The 20000-nt window shown below is 49.1% G+C and overlaps 3 protein-coding genes across 3 annotated transcripts in view; all 3 read right to left on the bottom strand.

Annotated features, from left to right (window-relative positions):
• Positions 1 to 2506, bottom strand: part of LOC308171360 (UTP--glucose-1-phosphate uridylyltransferase-like) — a 26227-nt gene extending 23721 nt beyond the window's left edge. The window contains exon 1 of the mRNA XM_080546197.1: positions 2048 to 2506. Within this exon, the coding sequence (XP_080402323.1) occupies positions 2048 to 2066 (19 nt within the window). The 5' untranslated portion in view covers positions 2067 to 2506. The remainder of the gene's footprint in view (positions 1 to 2047) is intronic.
• A 4750-nt stretch (positions 2507 to 7256) lies between these two features.
• On the bottom strand, positions 7257 to 13183 carry LOC308172216 (uncharacterized protein; the record flags this gene model as incomplete). The annotated part of the gene is made up of 7 exons (XM_080547124.1): positions 13049 to 13183; positions 12189 to 12328; positions 11662 to 11772; positions 10854 to 10907; positions 9982 to 10152; positions 8693 to 8815; positions 7257 to 7295 (listed from the first exon to the last, which is right to left on the bottom strand). The coding sequence occupies exons 1-7, from the start codon at positions 13053 to 13055 to the stop codon at positions 7257 to 7259; spliced, it is 645 nt and encodes a 214-aa protein (XP_080403250.1). The 5' UTR covers positions 13056 to 13183.
• Positions 13184 to 14936: 1753 nt separating this feature from the next.
• Positions 14937 to 20000, bottom strand: part of LOC308171362 (malate dehydrogenase, cytoplasmic-like) — a 10001-nt gene continuing 4937 nt past the window's right edge. Inside the window, exons 5-9 of the mRNA XM_080546198.1 lie at positions 18676 to 18798; positions 18129 to 18305; positions 17055 to 17168; positions 16089 to 16178; positions 14937 to 15474 (exon numbers count right to left, since the gene is read on the bottom strand). Of these exons, the coding sequence (XP_080402324.1) occupies positions 15352 to 15474; positions 16089 to 16178; positions 17055 to 17168; positions 18129 to 18305; positions 18676 to 18798 (627 nt within the window). The 3' untranslated portion in view covers positions 14937 to 15351. The remainder of the gene's footprint in view (positions 15475 to 16088; positions 16179 to 17054; positions 17169 to 18128; positions 18306 to 18675; positions 18799 to 20000) is intronic.

Below are 20000 nucleotides of genomic sequence, written 5' to 3'. Positions count from 1 at the left end.
TTTTTAAATACATAACTGTAGGCCTACTGACTGGATAGCCTACATATTTTTTGCTTTTAGACAAAAGTTTTGATCCATTAGGCACCAAGCAAACGCAGACCCATTTTTATGGCATAGTAGAGGTCTGGCCTATCCCCCAGTTAGGGCCTGAAGCCCAAGTCAGTCGATATGGCTGTATAAAAGACATCATAAACGTGGCCTTCATGGTTTACATACTGTTACGTCCTCCTATGTTTTCTGTTCAGTTATCTGTCTTCCCCAGGGAAAAAAAAAAGAAAATTTTTTTTTTTGCCGATCACCGATCGAGTCATTTGGAGTGAAATCGGGCCGATTTAAATCGGTGGCCGATAAATCGGAGCATCCCTAGCTCTAACCTGTTAACATGGGCTGTATGGCTGCTCTAACCTGTTAACATGGGCTGTGTGGCTGCTCTGACCTGTTAACATGGACTGTATGGCTGCTCTAACCTGTTAACATGGGCTGTGTGGCTGCTCTAACCTGTTAACATGGGCTGTGTGGCTGCTCTAACCTGTTAACATGGGCTGTGTGGCTGCTCTAACCTGTTAACATGGGCTGTGTGGCTGCTCTGACCTGTTAACATGGCCTGTGTGGCTGCTCTAACCTGTTAACATGGGCTGTATGGCTGCTCTAACCTGTTAACATGGGCTGCATGGCTGCTCTAACCTGTTAACATGGGCTGTGTGGCTGCTCTAACCTGTTAACATGTTTGCAGTGTGTTTAAAGGGTAACTGCCTTACTCAAGGGCACACTGGTGGGTGGTGTTCCCAGGTGGGATTTGAACTCATGACCTTCTGATCACCAGTCCAACTCACTACTACCCTCTATGTCTGAACCCCCTCCTCCCTCACGCATGGTGTTGTATGGTGGCTGACATGGGACACCCAATACTAAGATGACATGGAGGAGGTGTCGATATCACAGACAGCAGAACACACTGAAGGTGTGACTTCCCTCAATATGAAACACCACCCTGGAACATGGATCACCACCCAACCAACTTCCTGTGTTTCATCACATAACCATAACACAGGGTGTTGAAATCCTGTACATTTTGTACAGTACTTTCTTTTGTCTCTCACAATTTAACGAGCTTAACTGGCATAGGAAACATACGTTAACAGCTGGTTTTCTCTGTGTACCACATGTACAAAAGAAGAGATTTGGTGAGGCTGCATTCTCATTTTATGCACCCAGATTGTGTCTCACTGCCAGTTTACATTAGGGATGCAACCTCAGCACATATGTTCAAGTCAAGACTAAAAACCCCTCTTTTTAATATTGCCTTTAAATGACTAAATAATTACATCAAGATTATATAATGATTGGAGCACTTTGAGCTGCAACGTTTGCAGGAAAAGCGCTATACAAATAAAAAGTTATTAGTATTATTAGTATTATTATTGTTATTGCCAAATCACGTGTGAAGATAAAAACAAACAAAAAAAGAGTGTCCTGTATCCTACACAGTTTCATTTTAATGTTTTATTGTTACGTCACATTAGTCTAAAGTGTAAGAGAGTCACATTCTCGGGCTTCGGTTCCTGACATTGCAGCACAAGACAATAAGGCGACAGGTAAGATAAGTCAACAAGCATGGGAGGCTGGTGGAGGCAGGAATCTGAGGGACGGGCACTTTGGAATGCGTGGGATCATGTGGAACAGTGTATGGCATCAAACGCATGCTTTACAATCAGCCCGTCCTCCGATTTCTACCTCCACCAGCCTCCCCTGAGCGAGAGGGACTCACAGACACAGAGTCACTCACATCCACACACACACACACACACACACACACACACACACACACACACACACACACACACACACACACACACACACAGGCTTGTGGACTTCATTCAAACCTTAGAAAGAGTCAGAAACCAGACAAGTCAAGTCTAGACCTGAACAAGGGACTTCAGATAAATACTATTTTACTCCTCTCCCAATAATGCTGTGAATCTCCATCCCATAATAGTCTAATAGTATAACCCAGCGAAACCATCACGACCACCCAAACGACACTTACCAGCTGCGCATACAGACATCTTTGAACACTTAAGAGAGACAGAAAAAACCAGTGCAGGAAAAAACTTTCACGAATAACCGGAATCTCCTCCGACGCTTCGAGTTGGATCTCCTAAATCCACCGATAGTTAGATAGATAGATAGATAGCAGTGTGTCCATTCAACGATACAACGGGGGAAAGAGACCAAGATAATGCACTTTCTGTCTCTGTCTCGCAGGAATCACACTCACGACATATGAACCGCTGCGCTCCCGCGAAACAATGTCACAACTGTCATCCTCTGATCTGATCTGGGGTCGGTCACCGATGATTAACGCGTCAAAGCGTCTCGCCGCACATGCCACATTTCACTACACGCCCATGATAACGGCCTGGTCACTGATATGACATATGACTGGATATATAACGGTATGTATGTATGTCCGTATATTCCGGGGGTTTTTTTGTGATCATTTTTTTTCAAATTATTATTTTACTTATTGTTTCCTCCCCTCATAACAGACATTAAAAAAAGAAGAGAAAAAAAAGACAATAATGTCGCTATATTCGTGTGTACACTGCCGAGAGAGAGAGAGAGAGAGAGAGAGAGAGAGAGAGAGAGAGAGGGGGGGGGGGAGAAAGAGAGAGAGAGGGGGGGGGGAGAAAGGGGGAGAGAGGGAGGAGAGGGGGTCTTGAGGGGCGAATTAAAACATGAATAGCGACTTTATTTATAAACCACGTGCCCTTGGATGGGGCACACTCACACACACACGTCACAGAATCATGCTCAAAAACTGTCTATAAACTATAGCGAAATAGCGATGCATGAAATCAGATTTCCCCATAGCGCGTTTGTATGAACACCACCGGAGCCCCGCCCCCCTACAGCGGGGGGGGGGGCAGTCTGACGCATGCGCACATGAGCGCCTGACTATTATTGATTAGCTTGACCTCTAAGCAAGCGTGTCGGCAAACAGGGACAGGGAGACACACACACACACACACACACACAGATAAACTAAACTCAGGACATGTCACCCATGTGCACCGAGGTTGGCAGGTCTGGGGTCTGTGACATGTTTAGCTGTCATGTCATGTTGCTTTCTGAGACATGGCAGGGGGGAGGGCAAGCCAGACAGTGTAGCACGGTGCTATGCGAGCAGGACAGCAGCAGGCAATGTCAGGGACCAGTGAGACCACCCCCACCCCCATCACAATCACCACGTTTTCACGTTTTCAAACAACACAACTTGCAACGAAACGGCCATTGCATTGAGCAGCTCTACCCACCTTCAACAACTTATTAAAGATATCCGCAAAGGACTCCAAGGATACACGGGGTGCTTGGCTACTTTGGCAGAGCAGGGTTCAGGGTTCAACTGAAGGGTTCTGTGAGCTTTAGGAGGTGCATGTTTCTCTGTTTCTGTCCTGACCACCTCTCTCCAGCTGAGTGAAGCCGGAAGTGACGTGGTGGGATTCTTGACAGGTCCGTTCTCAGGAGAGAGGAGAACAGCGATTGGCTGGCGCGCTGGGCCAATCAGATCGGCATACACTCTCGACCAACCAGGAGCTTGAATGCGAGGGTGGGGCATTATTTTATTTTTTTTGTCGTCCGTCAATGATCTAATTTTAATAACTTTAATTCCGTTTTAAATGTTATGTGTGATTTTTTTTGTTCCAACAAAAGTGTTGTAAAAAAATACGTGTTATTTTATTGTTGATGGTCTCTAGCAGTTCAAGAACACACACTCGTTGCAGGATATAGTCACGAGGTTTAATTCTGTTTTTGTGAAAATAGTGCCCCCTACCGTTTGGACTGTGGGTGGACACACACACACACACTCGCAGATACACACACACGCACACACACACACACGCACACACACACAGACAGACACACACACACACACACACACACACACACACACTCACAGATACACACACATACACACACACACACATACACACACACACACACACACACACACACACACACACACACACACACACACACACACACACACACACACTAGCCCTAACAGGAGAGGCAGAGACACAGAGAACCGAGTATAACAGACAGAGAGTTGAGAGAAGTAGAGACAAGGGAACAGGGGCAGAAAAAGGATATCTAATCCTTCGTCATGGAACTCAATAAAACAAAAAGGACTATCAAGAGGGTAACAAGTTCATTAATCCCACTCAGCAAACTGTGCCAGCGCAAAAACATGAAAACACTGAACAATTTTAAACATTTTGTAAATGTAACTGTTCCTGAAAAATGACTCATGCTAGGCAAGGCAAGGCAAGTTTATTTGTATAGCATTTCATCATACAACAGGGGCAATTCAAAGTGCTTTACATACAGTATTAAAAGAAATACAGAAAAAGAAGGATAGTAATAAAAACATTTATTTAAAAAATTGAAATAAAAATGTCAAGAATAGATACATATAGAAACATATATATTAAATACAAAATAAATAGATTTTTATTACACATTTAACAACATAATAAGACAATGAATAAAAAGATATAGATATAAGTGTTGTTACTGCAACTGTATTCCAGCGCTGCTCTTCCTGATATGGTGTGTGAGGTTACAGGTACTGCTCTGTGTTTAGACGCTATCTTGCGAGACGCTCTGACAGACGCTCTGACAGACAGACACTCTGACAGACGCTCTGACAGACAGACACTCTGACAGACGCTCTGACAGACAGACACTCTGACAGACACTCTGACAGACGCTCTGACAGACAGACGCTCTAACAGACACTCTGACAGACGCTCTGACAGACAGACGCTCTAACAGACACTCTGACAGACGCTCTGACAGACAGACGCTCTAACAGACGTTCTGACAGACAGACGCTCTGACAGACAGACGCTCTGACAGACACTCTGACAGACAGACACTCTGACAGACAGACGCTCTAACAGACACTCTAACAGACACTCTGACAGACAGACGCTCTGACAGACAGACACTCTAACAGACGCTCTAACAGACAGACGCTCTAACAGACAGACGCTGACAGACAGACACTCTGACAGACACTCTAACAGACAGACGCTCTGACAGACAGACGCTCTAACAGACGCTCTGACAGACAGACGCTCTGACAGACGCTCTGACAGACAGACGCTCTGACAGACAGACACTCTGACAGACAGACGCTCTAACAGACACTCTAACAGACACTCTGACAGACAGACGCTCTGACAGACAGACACTCTAACAGACGCTCTAACAGACAGACGCTCTAACAGACACTCTGACAGACAGAGGCTCTGACAGACGCTCTAACAGACAGACGCTCTAACAGACAGACGCTCTGACAGACAGACACTCTAACAGACAGACACTCTGACAGACAGACGCTCTGACAGACAGACGCTCTGACAGACAGACACTCTAACAGACAGACACTCTGACAGACAGACGCTCTAACAGACAGACGCTCTAACAGACAGACGCTCTGACAGACAGACGCTCTGACAGACAGACGCTCTGACAGACAGACGCTCTGACAGACAGACGCTCTAACAGACAGACGCTCTAACAGACAGACGCTCTGACAGACAGACGCTCTAACAGACAGACGCTCTAACAGACAGACGCTCTGACAGACAGACGCTCTGACAGACAGACGCTCTGACAGACAGACGCTCTAACAGACAGACGCTCTAACAGACAGACGCTCTGACAGACAGACGCTCTAACAGACAGACGCTCTAACAGACAGACGCTCTAACAGACAGACGCTCTGACAGACAGACGCTCTGACAGACAGACGCTCTAACAGACGTTCTGACAGACAGACGCTCTGACAGACAGAGGCTCTGACAGACGCTCTGACAGACAGACGCTCTGACAGACAGACGCTCTGACAGACAGACGCTCTGACAGACAGACGCTCTGACAGACACTCTGACAGACAGACGCTCTGACAGACAGACGCTCTAACAGACAGACACTCTGACAGACAGACGCTCTAACAGACAGACACTCTGACAGACAGACGCTCTAACAGACGCTCTAACAGACAGACACTCTAACAGACAGACGCTCTGACAGACAGACGCTCTGACAGACAGACGCTCTGACAGACAGACACTCTAACAGACAGACACTCTGACAGACAGACGCTCTAACAGACAGACACTCTGACAGACAGACACTCTAACAGACACTCTGACAGACAGACACTCTGACAGACAGACACTCTGACAGACACTCTAACAGACAGACGCTCTGACAGACAGACACTCTAACAGACGCTCTGACAGACAGACGCTCTGACAGACGCTCTGACAGACAGACGCTCTGACAGACAGACACTCTGACAGACAGACGCTCTAACAGACACTCTAACAGACACTCTGACAGACGCTCTAACAGACACTCTAACAGACACTCTGACAGACAGACGCTCTAACAGACAGACGCTCTAACAGACAGACGCTCTGACAGACAGACACTCTAACAGACGCTCTAACAGACAGACGCTCTAACAGACAGACGCTCTAACAGACAGACGCTCTGACAGACAGACACTCTAACAGACAGACACTCTGACAGACGCTCTAACAGACAGACGCTCTAACAGACGCTCTGAGAGACAGACGCTCTAACAGACAGACGCTCTGACAGACAGACGCTCTAACAGACAGACGCTCTGACAGACAGACGCTCTGACAGACAGACGCTCTGACAGACAGACGCTCTGACAGACAGACACTCTAACAGACAGACGCTCTAACAGACAGACGCTCTAACAGACAGACGCTCTGACAGACAGACACTCTAACAGCCTATATTTGCAGCGAATTTATAGCGCTTGGATTATGGATCATAAAACTCATAACTGCTGCAGGTATAAGAAGTAAAAAAATATAAAATGATTTAAAAAACAAACAACAAAAAGATAATATGAGATTTAAAAATCCTCTAGTTTGCTACTTAGTGTAGCGTTCAGATTAGTTGCTATGAAAGTACCAGAGGTGTATTAGCTGGTTGGCTGGTTGGCAGCGAATCCCTTCATCCTGTTGACATGACCTCTCCTCCTCCTCCTCCTCCTCTCCTCCTCCTCCTCCTCCTCCTCCTCCTCCTCCTCCTCCTCTCCTCCTCCTCCTCCTCCTCCTCCTCCTCCTCCTCTCCTCTCCTCCTCCTCTCCTCCTCTCCTCCTCCTCCTCCTCCTCTCCTCCTCCTCTCCTCCTCTCATCTCCTCAGTGTTGAACAGGAGGCGCCTGAACGGTGATCACCGGCTGAGGAGCAGGAAGACAGCAGCATGTCGTACAGTGGTGTAGTCTACGTGATACGCAGGACTACGCCGTATACCCACTAGGAAAGGCCAAGGATTTCCATATACCCACTTAAAAATGTTTTAGGATACGTAACGGCGTTTTGTGACACAACTTTCACACTTTCATTCATAAAATTCACCCCGTCTGTGTTACGAAGCACTTAACTTTTGGACCATTGGACTAGCATATAAGAGGGGAAAATGTGACATGAAATATGTCAAAATGCAGCACTATCATGCACAGATCAGCCTTATAACATGTGATGTTAGATATATAACGTTAGACAGGGAGCGCAGATTTATTTTTATGGCGTTATGAGGCTGGGAGGGAAGAAATCACAGTAGGCTATACCCACTAGAAAAAACTAGACTACACCACTGATGTTGTATCAGGATGACTGTTCATAAGCACAGGCTAATCTAGATGTGCCATATTGTAGGGTGGTTTGTCAAAACTACTGTCATCATCTTGTCAAGCCTGTTTAAGACTACGATTTTCTTGGCAAGCTATTATGTACACCAGTGGTTGTCAAACCTCTCCTCGGGGACCCCCAGCCTCTCCTCGGGGACCCCCAGCCTCTCCTCGGGGACCCCCAGCCTCTCCTCAGGGACCCCCAGCCTCTCCTCTGGGACCCCCAGCCTCTCCTCGGGGACCCCCAGCCTCTCCTCTGGGACCCCCAGCCTCTCCTCTGGGACCCCCAGCCTCTCCTCGGGGACCCCCAGCCTCTCCTCTGGGACCCCCAGCCTCTCCTCGGGGACGCCCAGCCTCTCCTCGGGGACGCCCAGCCTCTCCTCTGGGACCCCCAGCCTCTCCTCGGGGACCCCCAGCCTCTCCACATATCTGATCTGTTCCACCACTAGCAGCACACCTGATTCAACTAATCAAGTACAAATCAATTATGAATCATGAACAGATCAAATATGTGTAACGGCTGGGGCTGGGGGTCCCCAAGAAGAGGTTTGAGAACCACTGATGTACACTGAGATAGAACGGCTGGGGCTGGGGGTCCCCAAGAAGAGGTTTGAGAACCACTGATGTACACTGAGATAGTTAAATGAATAAAGTGACTACAAAGTGTAGGGTTGCTGCATATAAGCTCCATTTCTAGATGGACCCTCACCTGGATTTAGCGCAAAGCTAGCTACCTACCACCCGTCAATCAAAAACTCTGCTACTACCCCCATCGACGATTCGACACCCGTCAATGGAGAAAGTCCCTAGCTAGCACCCTCAACCACCCCCACCCTTCGACGAAATACCAGTCAATAAAAAACTGCACTAGCACCATCCTACTTCGAAATACAGGTGTGTCAACAGGTGTCAAACACCTTATTTAATAATAAGAAGAAGACCCTTACCGTCCTGGAGGTGGAGGTGCAGCAGTTGTCCACCTTGCAGCAGTAAGCAGCCAGCGTGGCAGAGATGGCCACCAGAGCCGCGTTTACCAGCAGGTTCCCGTAGGTGTAGTGGTGAACGGAGGTCTGTTGGTCAGAGGGTCGATAAGAATTAAATGATGATTTAACACTAGATTCAGCCGTGCCTTTTTTTTTAAATGATAATACCGGTAATAATGATGCTTCGTTTTGTAGCCAATCAATGTCTTGTTGCTGGGTAGAATATCAGTTAGAACAGTTGGCCACCTCTAGGCGGTGAATGTTCCGGAACGTTCTCTTTGGCAGTTGGTGAGTTAACGCTAGAACAGCCGTGCCTTTTTTACCTACTATAAGAGCCGCCGCCTCGGGGGTCAAATGACCATAGTCTTTACAATGCTCAAGCTGCTACTTACACACAACGACCACTAGTTGGCCATCTTGTAAATTAGCCTGCCCCTGTGCATACACAGAAAAACTGCGAAATAGCTTTATACTAGTTTATCCTGATGTGATTTTGAAAATGTAAGGATACTGGGTGGTAGAACGCACACATCTAGGAAAAGTCATGAAAGGAGGGTCCTGAAATTTGATCGAGTGCAACAGTATACTTTTTTTTTTACTCAATTGGTCAAATGACACCATCCATGGCTGGATGGATGGATGGGTGGATGGTGTATAGGTGGGTGGGTGGGTGGTTGGGTAGATGGTGGATAGGTGGTTGGATGGATGGGTGGATGGATGGATGATGGATGGATGGATGGATGGATGGGTGGATGGATGGATGGATGGATGGATGGATGGGTGGATGGATGGATGGGTGGATGGATGGATGGGTGGATGGATGGATGATGGATGGATGGATGGATGGGTGGATGATGGATGGATGGATGGGTGGATGATGGATGGATGGGTGGATGGATGGATGGATGGGTGGATGGATGGATGGGTGGATGGATGGATGGGTGGATGGATGGATGGATGGATGGATGGGTGGATGGGTGGATGGATGGACGGATGGATGGGTGGATGGATGGGTGGATGGATGGATGGATGGATGGATGGGTGGATGGATGGATGGATGGATGGATGGGTGGATGGATGGGTGGATGGATGGATGGATGGGTGGATGGATGGATGGGTGGATGGATGGATGGATGGGTGGATGGATGGGTGGATGGATGGATGGATGGGTGGATGGGTGGATGGATGGATGGATGGATGGATGGGTGGATGGATGGATGGATGGATGGGTGGATGGATGGAATAGAACTCACGTTTAGTGCATCGCAAATACTAGAAGCCTGCTGATCGGTCGTGTTGAATTCGTGTACAAAATCCCAGCAGCTGTTTAAGGCCCTGCCGCCCTGCACTGTGACAGAGTAGAGGCACATGTTGAAGGCGGACACCGCACAGGCCACCACCTGCATCCACAGACAGGCCTTCAGCTGAAGAGGAGAGCAGAAGCAGGAAACAGGAAACAGGAGAGTCACTAGTGATCCTCGTTTACCAGGACCGGCCGCTGGCATTAGCAGTCTATGCGGTTGTTTAGGTGCCACAACTGCTAGAGGGGGGGGGGGGGTAGGCACACTTTTGCCGTTGATTTAGCGCAAAGCTAGCTACCCACCACCCGTCAATCCAAAACTCTGCTACCCCCCCCCCCCCCCGTCGACGATTCGACACCCGTCAATGGAGAAAGTCCCTAGCTAGCACCCCCAACCACCCCCACCCTTCGACGAAATACCAGTCAATAAAAAACTGCACTAGCACCATCCTACTTCGAAATACAGGTGTGTCAACAGGTGTCAAACACCTTATTTAATAATAAGAAGAAGAAGAAGAAGAAAAATAAGAAGAAGAAGAAGAAGGAGAAGAAGAAGGAGGAGAAGAAGAACTTGGTTTTATATAGCACCTTTCTCAAACCCAAGGACGCTTTACAGATTTTACAGACAGAAAGTCAGACAGACAGAACAGAAAACAAAAAGACAGCGACAGTGACAAAACAAGACTAGGGGCCAAAGTGAACAGGTGAGTGTTGAGGGCTGATGTGAAGGTGTCCAGGGTGAGGGCTGATGTGAAGGTGTCCAGGGTGGGGGCGTTGCGGATCGCTGTGGGGAGAGAGAGTTCACATACAGACATGATCACTTACTGTGGGAGGATGGAGGCTCTGTGCAGCTATGGCCAAGATCCCAGCTATTACCACCTATAGAGGGCGTAGGAGAACATCTGATCACTGATCACTGGCGGACTCAGAGGCGGACTCAGAGGCGGACTCACGGTTGAAAAACGTCTGTCTTAAGTGCCCTTTTGAGTGGCGAAAATGAGAGGACGTGCCCTATTGGTGCCCCTCCAATGGTCTAAATTTGACCATGTGCCCCCACAGTTGAAAAACGTCGCACTAAAGTTAGAGGACGTGCCCTTGCTCATTGGAACAGCCCGAGTCCGCCACTGTCACTGATCATCAATATGCTAATTTTTTATTTAATTAATTAGCAATGAAAAGTAAGTAAGTACGTAAAGCTTTATTTATATAGCACCTTTCATACAAGAAATGCAGCTCAAAGTGAATATAAAAAAATATACAAGCATAAGATGAATATAAAAGCAGGGGAAGTAGATGAAACAGTAAAAAGAAGGTAAAGATAAAATACAATAAAAGAAGAGAAACAAATGTAAGAAGTAAATAGATAAAACATTTAATAACACGGTCTTAATCCACCCACCACACAAGTGAGGTTCTATCCCCTAAACCGAAATGTAGGTTCCACTGCCTTAATAAAAATGCTTAAGGACTTCGTACCACTGAGTCCCTTGCCTTGAACATATACAAGGAGAAGGAAAGTAGGAAAAGAAGAAGTAAGAAGGAGAAGGAAACCTCAGAAGTATGAATCTCCGCCTTGGCAAGCAGCTTGGTTCGTGAACAGGAAATGCTCTGCTATATGAAACGAGACACTCACCAACAGGGACAAGACCATGTGAACTATGTCTGCATTCTTATAACTCAACCCATTGTTCAATATGATTGAGACACAGCTGCAGTGAAACACACTGAGGACAATCTCCGTCACCTGGGGAGATGAGAGAAGGGTAGGGGAGAGAGGACACATAATAAATGGTAAATGGACTGCACTTATATAGCGCCTTTATCCAAAGCGCTTTACAACGGCCTCTCATTCACCCATTCACACACACATTCACACACCATGCAAGGCGCCGGCCGGCCCGCTCACTGGGAGCAAATTGGGGTTCAGTGTCTTGCCCAAGGACACTTCGACATGTGGCCAGCCGGGGCTCGTACCGCCGATCTGCCAACCTTGCGATCATTAGATGGCTCTACCTCCTGCGCCACAGCCGCCCCAAATAATAAATGTACAATAATACTGTACAGCAAGCTAACACCACTATCACTATACATCCACTCTTTTCATCGATCATCATTTGAAACTCTTATTGAAAGAGTGGATCTGAGGCGTAGGCTACGTACCCCCAGTGCTTTGGGCTCGGCCTCCAGGTATTTCAGTTTATGAGTGTGAGGTTTCTTCTCAAAGGTCAGTGCTACGAGGGGACCCTGCTCCGGCGCGGTCTGAGAAGGGTCTGCCGCCATCTCTGTGGCTATCTCTTCATCTGTCAACAAAACAAAAGAAAACAGTTAAAAAAGTTTTAGCTCTGCATGGGTTATATATATAATTGTTAATAATATATAACAATATAATTGTTCATTTCGAGTGGGACTGAATATCCGAGGGCGTGTTGCGCAATAACCCCAAGTGACACTTTGCCCCCCCCAAAAAAACGTTTTATGTAGGGTGCGTTCGTAAATTCGTCCCGAGCGCGCCGGAGCACACAATGGGTCAACGTCATAAACGGGACCAAGTCATTTTGAGGCATTCCATTAGTTCTGATCAGATTCCAGAGCGAATTTACGAACGCAGCCATAGAAATATCTTGTTGAGATCTATCAAGTGTTTGTAACCGAAGAAACTCATCATCTGCATCGAAAACGCCGATATAAACTAAATATTAATAGAATGAAATATGGTAGATAGTTCTGTTCTGATCAGCATTGCGCAACGCAGAAAGACAATGCATGCACATATTCAGAGCTATGCCTTTAGCTTATTATCTATTTCGTTTTCTGTTATTTAAATAGTTTTAAAACTATTTCTTATCAAATAAAAAGTTATATATAGCCTATATGCCATTTAGCTGACGGTCTGATCCAAAGTATTACACTGCAGCCAGTGCATAGCAGACATACCAGTATATCAATTCATTGCAAGAAAAAATGTGTCACACTTAGTGAGTTCTAAAAGAAACCATACAATAGGCGACTTTCGCATTTACCTGCCATTTCAGTGTGTAGAATCCTTTTCTAAAGCTAGAAGATGATATTTATAATAGTTGCTTAAACCAACATTAATCCAGATGTTCCACCAACGCAACGCAGCTGTTTAGGGTCTCCGTTACTTTCTTATCCAATCCCGCCCCCTTTCAGTGATCCCGCCCCCTTTCAGTGATCCCGCCCCCTTTCAGAGAGCTCACTGGCCAATCAGCATCGACCTCTCACTGCGAACCATAGATTGAACCACGTGACGAGTAGTTTGTTAAGAAAACATAGTAGAAGTGAAATGTAAATAAGTTGGGATGTATTAAGTTAGCCATATTACCTTTCGTTTGCTGCCTAATAATCAGCCTATTAGCTGTAATTTTTTGAGATATAACTAGTTTACTATCTACCTACTGGTCAGATACAGACAGTTGTCATCATTATTTAGTGACTAGTAGGTAGATAGTAAACTACTTATATCTAACTAGTCAGATACAGACAGTTGTAATCACTAGTCACTAATGATTACCTGTCTGTATCTGACTAGTTATACAGCAGAGAGAGGGGTGAGAAGGGGGATGAGAGGAGAAGAGAGGAGAAGAGAGGGATGAGAGGAGGAGAGGGATGAGAGGAGAGAGAGAGGGATGAGAGCAGAAGAGAGGGGGATGAGGAGGAGAGAGAGGGAGGAGAGCAGAGAGAGGGAGGAGAGGAGAGGTGGATGAGAGGAGGAGAGAGAGGGATGAGGAGGAGAGAGAGGGATGAGAGGAGAAGAGAGGGATGAGAGGAGGAGAGAGAGGGATGAGAGGAGAGAGAGGGATGAGAGAAGAAGAGAGGGATGAGAGGAGGAGAGAGGGATGAGAGGAGGAGAGAGAGGGATGAGAGGAGGAGAGAGGGATGAGAGGAGGAGAGAGGGATGAGAGGAGGAGAGAGGGATGAGAGAAGAAGAGAGGGATGAGAGCATAAGAGAGGGATGAGAGGAGGAGAGAGGGATGAGAGGAGAGGAGAGGAGGAGAGGAGGAGAGAGGGATGAGAGGAGGAGAGAGGGATGAGAGGAGGAGAGAGGGATGAGAGGAGGAGAGAGGGATGAGAGAAGAGAGAGGGATGAGAGGAGAAGAGAGGAATGAACAGGATGTTTCCAGGCTCTAGGGCTGTAATAATTCCAGTACCACAAGTTAGGTGAGATTGTGTTTGGGTCAGTGGAGGTAGACATGGGAGGAGGGGCTGGTGCTGAGGAACGCCATCACACTCACTGCTTTACAATGAGTCCCTTCTCCGATGTCTACCTCCACTGAACCGAACAAAATCTCACCTAACTTGTGTTACTGGTATTCACCCGTAGGCCAATTTCCGTCCGAGGTTTTTGGAAATCCGCCAAACGTAATGTGTAGGCAGGGTTGCCAGATGGGATTGACAATTTCCAGCCTAAAAACGGCTAAATCCACCAAAAACCACCAGCCCAAAACCTGGATTTTCGGTCAGAAAACCACTAATTACTATTGGGCAGGTGCCCATCTCCTGCCCTTAAACTGTATGTCTGTTGCCAATGATGTTAAAATAAAATAAAAACCCACACATTGCATGTAGCTACTAGGGTGTGTGTTTTAACTTCACAAATGTTTGTAACTTTCAGGCACTGACATTTTGATACCTCCTAAATGCTATTTATCCAGCCCAACCCGCCCAAATGCATTTTTTAATGCTAATGTAATCAAAAGTAGCCCATTCGGCGGGAACCTGCCCCATCTGGCAACCCTGGGCGGATGAAACGACAAGAGTCGATGAGTACACAACTGTGAACACTGAACGCCCCCGTGTGGCCAACCCTCGTCACTGCACCATGTTCTGGTTGAAAACGGTCCCAAGTTGTAAAGGAATGAAATAACAACGACACCACGACCACCGGAGTAGTTTCATCAGCTTTGTCGTTGTTTTAATGTTGGATAAACAGGATAAACAGGAAATGTTAATGTTAAACAGGTTCTGTTAATGATTAACAGGGTAACGTTACAGCTTCTATTGTGCGTTTATCGTCTAAAACGAACGGACATCCCCTCCAACTGTCATCTCTTACAGGCCAGGTAAGATCGTCGTCATCAACAGATTATAACCCTACTACTGTTACGGAGTTGGTCAAGTGAAACACACACACACATACACACACATACATACAGAAGTACACACACACACACAGACACACACACAGACAGACAGACACAGAGACACGCAGCGCGGAAGGGGGGAGGTTGGTTGGTCACAGCCGCGAGTCGGGAGGGATGTGGTTGTTGTTGTCTAAGTGTAGTCGCTGCGGTGGCGCCACCAGTCACTGTCCCAGGAAGGACAAGGCGGTGTCCCTCTCTTCTACCAGCTCGGCGGCGGTGGCGTCCATCTTGGCGCGGGAGAAGTCGTTGATGGCGAGACCCTCCTCGATGGTCCAGGACTTGTTCTGTGGAGGGAGGGAGGGAGGGAGGGAGGGAGGGAGGGAGGGAGGGAGGGAGGGAGAGAGGGAGGGAGGGAAGGAGGGAAGGAGAGAGGGAGGGAGGGAGGGAGAGAGGGAGGGAGGGAGGGAGGGAAGGAGGGAAGGAGAGGGAGGGGGGGAAAGAGGGAGAGAGGGAGGGAGGGAAGGAGAGAGGGAGAGAGGGGGGAGAGGGAAAGAGGGAGAGGGGGAGGGAAGGAGGGAGGGAGAGAGGGGGGGAGGGGGGGGAGGGAAGGAGGGAGAGAGGGGGGAGGAGAGGGAGGGAGAGGGAGAGAGGGAGAGAGAGAGAGAGAGAGAGAGAGGGAGGGAGGGGGGGAGAGAGAGAGAGAGAGAGGGAGGGAGGGAGAGGGAGAGGTCGAAGAGGAAAGCTATTAGTATCCCCCGCCATTTTAATAATCCCTACCTGGATCATAATAATAATAAATGACATTTTTAAACCCGCTTTTTATTGTACAAGAATAATCTCAAAGTACATCAAATCCTACGACCACAGGAGACGGCGATGCTAACACTACTGCATGACAACACAACCTGGAGTCTATAACACTTAAGTCTATAAGATACGTTGCTGGTACTTGTCTGACCTTGAGGTGGACAGGGAAGGAGTAGATGAGGTCCTCTGGGATGCCGTAGGTGTTGCCCCCGGCGTACACGCCCATGGAGATGAACTCAGACTGGCAGAGAGAGAGAGAGAGAGAGAGAGAGACAGTTAGACCTGGACCACCACACACACACACACACACACACACACACACACACACACACACACGCCCATGGAGATGAACTCAGACTGGCAGAGAGAGAGAGAGAGACAGTTAGACCTGGACCACCACACACACACACACACACACACACACACACACGCCCATGGAGATGAACTCAGACTGGCAGAGAGAGAGAGAGAGAGACAGTTAGACCTGGACCACCACACACACACACACACACACGCCCATGGAGATGAACTCAGACTGGCGGGGAGAGAGAGAGAGAGAGACAGTTAGACCTGGACCACCACACACACACACACACACACACACACGCCCATGGAGATGAACTCAGACTGGCAGAGAGAGAGAGAGAGAGACAGTTAGACCTGGACCACCACACACACACACACGTGTCTCACACACACACACACACACACACACACCTCTCACACACACACACACACACACACACACACACACACACACACACACACACACACAACACCATCAGCGGAGAACAAGGAATGGTATCTGATACTTCCCTCCAGACAGACAGACAGACACAGACAGAGGCACACAGACAGAAGCACAGACACACACACACACACACAGAGGCACAGACACATAAATAAACACAGACAGGCAGACACACACAGAGACAGACACACACACACACACAGACAGACAGACACACACTCTCTGTCTCTCTCTCACTCTCTAGAATCTCTGATTCTAATTCTGTTTCTCTGTTTCACACACACACACACACACACACACACACACACACACACACACACACACACACACACACACACCCTCACCACCCCCCCCCCCCCCACCCACCTCGGCGGTGCCGAACCACCAGTCCCTCATGTGGTCACAGATGGCCTTGGCTGCCGACATGGCGGAGGACAGCTTCCTCGCCTTGATGACCGCCGCTCCACGCAGCTGCACTGTCTGGAGGGGGGAGGGGTGAGGGAGGGGGAGGAGGAGGGGGGGAGGGAGAGGAGGGGAGGAGGAGGAGGGGAGGAGAGAGGGGGGGATGGGAGAGAGGAGAGGAGAGGGGGGAGAGGGGAGAGAGGAGGAGGGGAGGGGGGGGGGAGGAGAGGAGGAGAGGAGAGAATCAGTACTGGTTCAATACTATTTTGTAGTAAGAAATATATCTGGATGAAGCTCAATGAAACCTCTTTTAAAAGGAGAGAAGGTTTAATACGACAAGAGAGAAGATTAGACAGGGTTGTCTATGGCGAACCAGGCCAGGTCAGAGCTAAATAGACCTGGCCTGGGGGGTATTCCATCAACGTCTCTAAAGAAAAATCCAGGCTTATTTTTGATAACTCTCGTGAGACTTATCAGAATAAGCTCAGATTTTCCTTTAGCGACATTGATGGAATACCCCCCAGGCCAGGTCAAACCAGACCAAAAAGAGGCCAAAACCAGGCCAGGCCAGGGACAGACCAGGCCAGACTAGACCAGACCAGACCCAGACCAGACCAGACCCAGACCAGACCAGACCAGACCAGACCCAGACCCAGACCAGACCAGACCCAGACCAGACCCAGACCAGACCCAGACCAGACCCAGACCAGACCAGACCCAGACCAGACCCAGACCCAGACCAGACCAGACCAGACCCAGACCAGACCAGACCCAGACCAGACCAGACCCAGACCAGACCCAGACTAGACCAGACCCAGACCAGACCAGACCCAGACTAGACCAGACCCAGACCAGACCCAGACCAGACCAGACCAGACTAGACCAGACCCAGACTAGACCAGACCCAGACCAGACCAGACTAGACTAGACTAGACTAGACCAGACCCAGACCAGACCCAGACCAGACCAGGGCCAGACCAGACCAGGGCCAGACCAGACCAGGGCCAGACCAGACCAGGGCCAGACCAAGCGACTCACAGAGATGAAGTCTCCCTTCAGCCAGCTGTCGTCCTTCACGGCGGTGTAGGCGGCGTCCTGGCGGCCATGTTGTGTGACCATGGCGTGGTGCACGTCGGGGTACTGGGTGGACGAGTGGTTCCCCCAGATGATCACGTTCTTCACCGCGTCGGCCGGCACGCCGCAGCGCATCGCCACCTAGGGGGCGGAGGACAGTACTGTCAGTCTGCAACCTTAAACAGTTTTTTACCGGTTATCGTTCATTATCACGTTGTTGTACCTGGGTGTGTGTGTGTGTGTGTGTGTACCTGTGTGTGTGTGTGTGTACCTGGGTGTGTGTGTGTGTGTACCTGTGAGGAGGCCCTGTTGTGGTCCAGGTGTGTGTGTGTACCTGTGTGTGTGTGTGTGTGTATACCTGTGTGTGTGTGTGTGTGTACCTGTGAGGAGGCCCTGTGTGTGTGTGTGTGTGTGTGTGTGTGTGTGTGTGTACCTGTGTGCGTGTGTGTGAGTGTGTGTGTGTACCTGTGTGTGTGTGTGTGTGTGTGTGTGTGTGTGTGTGTGTGTGTACCTGTGAGGAGGCTCTGTTGTGGTCCAGGCGGGTCAGGCAGGAGAAGTTCTCCTTGGGGATGGAGGGGGCCGACTTAGACGCCACCAGACAGTTGGTGTTGGCTGGGTTCCCCACCACCAGGACCTGGGGGGGGGGGGGGGGGGGGAGGAACGGAGAGGGAGGAAGAGAGAGAGAGAGAGAGAGGGAGAGAGCGAGGGAGAGAGAGAGAACATGTTAGAAGGATGTCTTCTATCTCACATTCTGTTGTGTTCAGCTTCAGCGATTAACTTTATACACACACAAGAGGAACACACGGACAGACAGACAGACAGAAGGAAATGCTGACACTTCCTCAATGCCTTCTCACTCTGAACACACACACACACACCCCGCAGCTGTCAGCTCGCACGCTCACACACTTTCCACTACCTCTATATCTCAGCTCACAGCCAGAAGGGAGGAGATAAAATGCTGTTTTCATCACAAAACCCTGTGGTAAACGCTGGTGTGTGTGTGTGTGTGTGTGTATAGATGAAACACAAGCGTTTGATCTGACTGTTAACTTGTACACACACCCCTGACCCATGACCCCTGACCCCTGACCCCTGGCTATGAGGTCAGCGAGGCTGAGGTCATCACACTGAGACATCGGAGGCTGGGGGAGGGAGACATGGGAGGACAGGGGAGGCTGGGGGAGGTAGACATGGGAGGACAGGGGAGGCAGACATGGGAGGACGGGGGAGGCTGGGGGAGGTAGACATGGGAGGACGGGGGGAGGAAGACATGGGAGGACAGGGGAGGTAGACATGGGAGGACAGGGGAGGCAGACATGGGAGGACAGGGGAGGCAGACATGGGAGGACAGGGGAGGCAGACATGGGAGGACAGGGGAGGCTGGGGGAGGTAGACATGGGAGGCTGGGGGAGGTAGACACCTGTTTTCCGCGCCCAGGGCTTCCTAAACCGGCGTAGTTTGGTGCATGTTTAAATAAACTGACTATGACTACAACCAGCCTCCCGTCCTCCACCTCTACCTCCGCCGGCCTCCCCCGAGGCTGCCCTGGTGTGTCTATAGGGGTGGTGGTGTTGTGGTACGCAGGGTAATGAGGTGGTGGTGGTGGTGGTGGAGGGCGTACGTACGCAGGCCGTTGGCCCTGGGGTCAGAGGTGACCGCAGGGTAAACAGACACACTGAGGCACTGAGACTTTGATCCTGCCGCCTCCTCTACTCCTAACTGGGTCTGGAGGTCGGCCAGTCCGACCAGGATTAAAGCTGCTTGGAAGGAACACCCTCCAGAAAGACTTAAACGTGGCGAAACTGATCTCATACGATGCCTTTAGTGGACTCT

The sequence above is a fragment of the Nansenia antarctica genome, assembly GCF_963989245.1.
Source record: "Nansenia antarctica genome assembly, chromosome: 16".
NCBI lineage: Eukaryota > Metazoa > Chordata > Actinopteri > Argentiniformes > Microstomatidae > Nansenia > Nansenia antarctica.
Note: the sequence above shows the minus strand (reverse complement) of the source record. Positions and strands in the feature narration are given on the sequence as shown.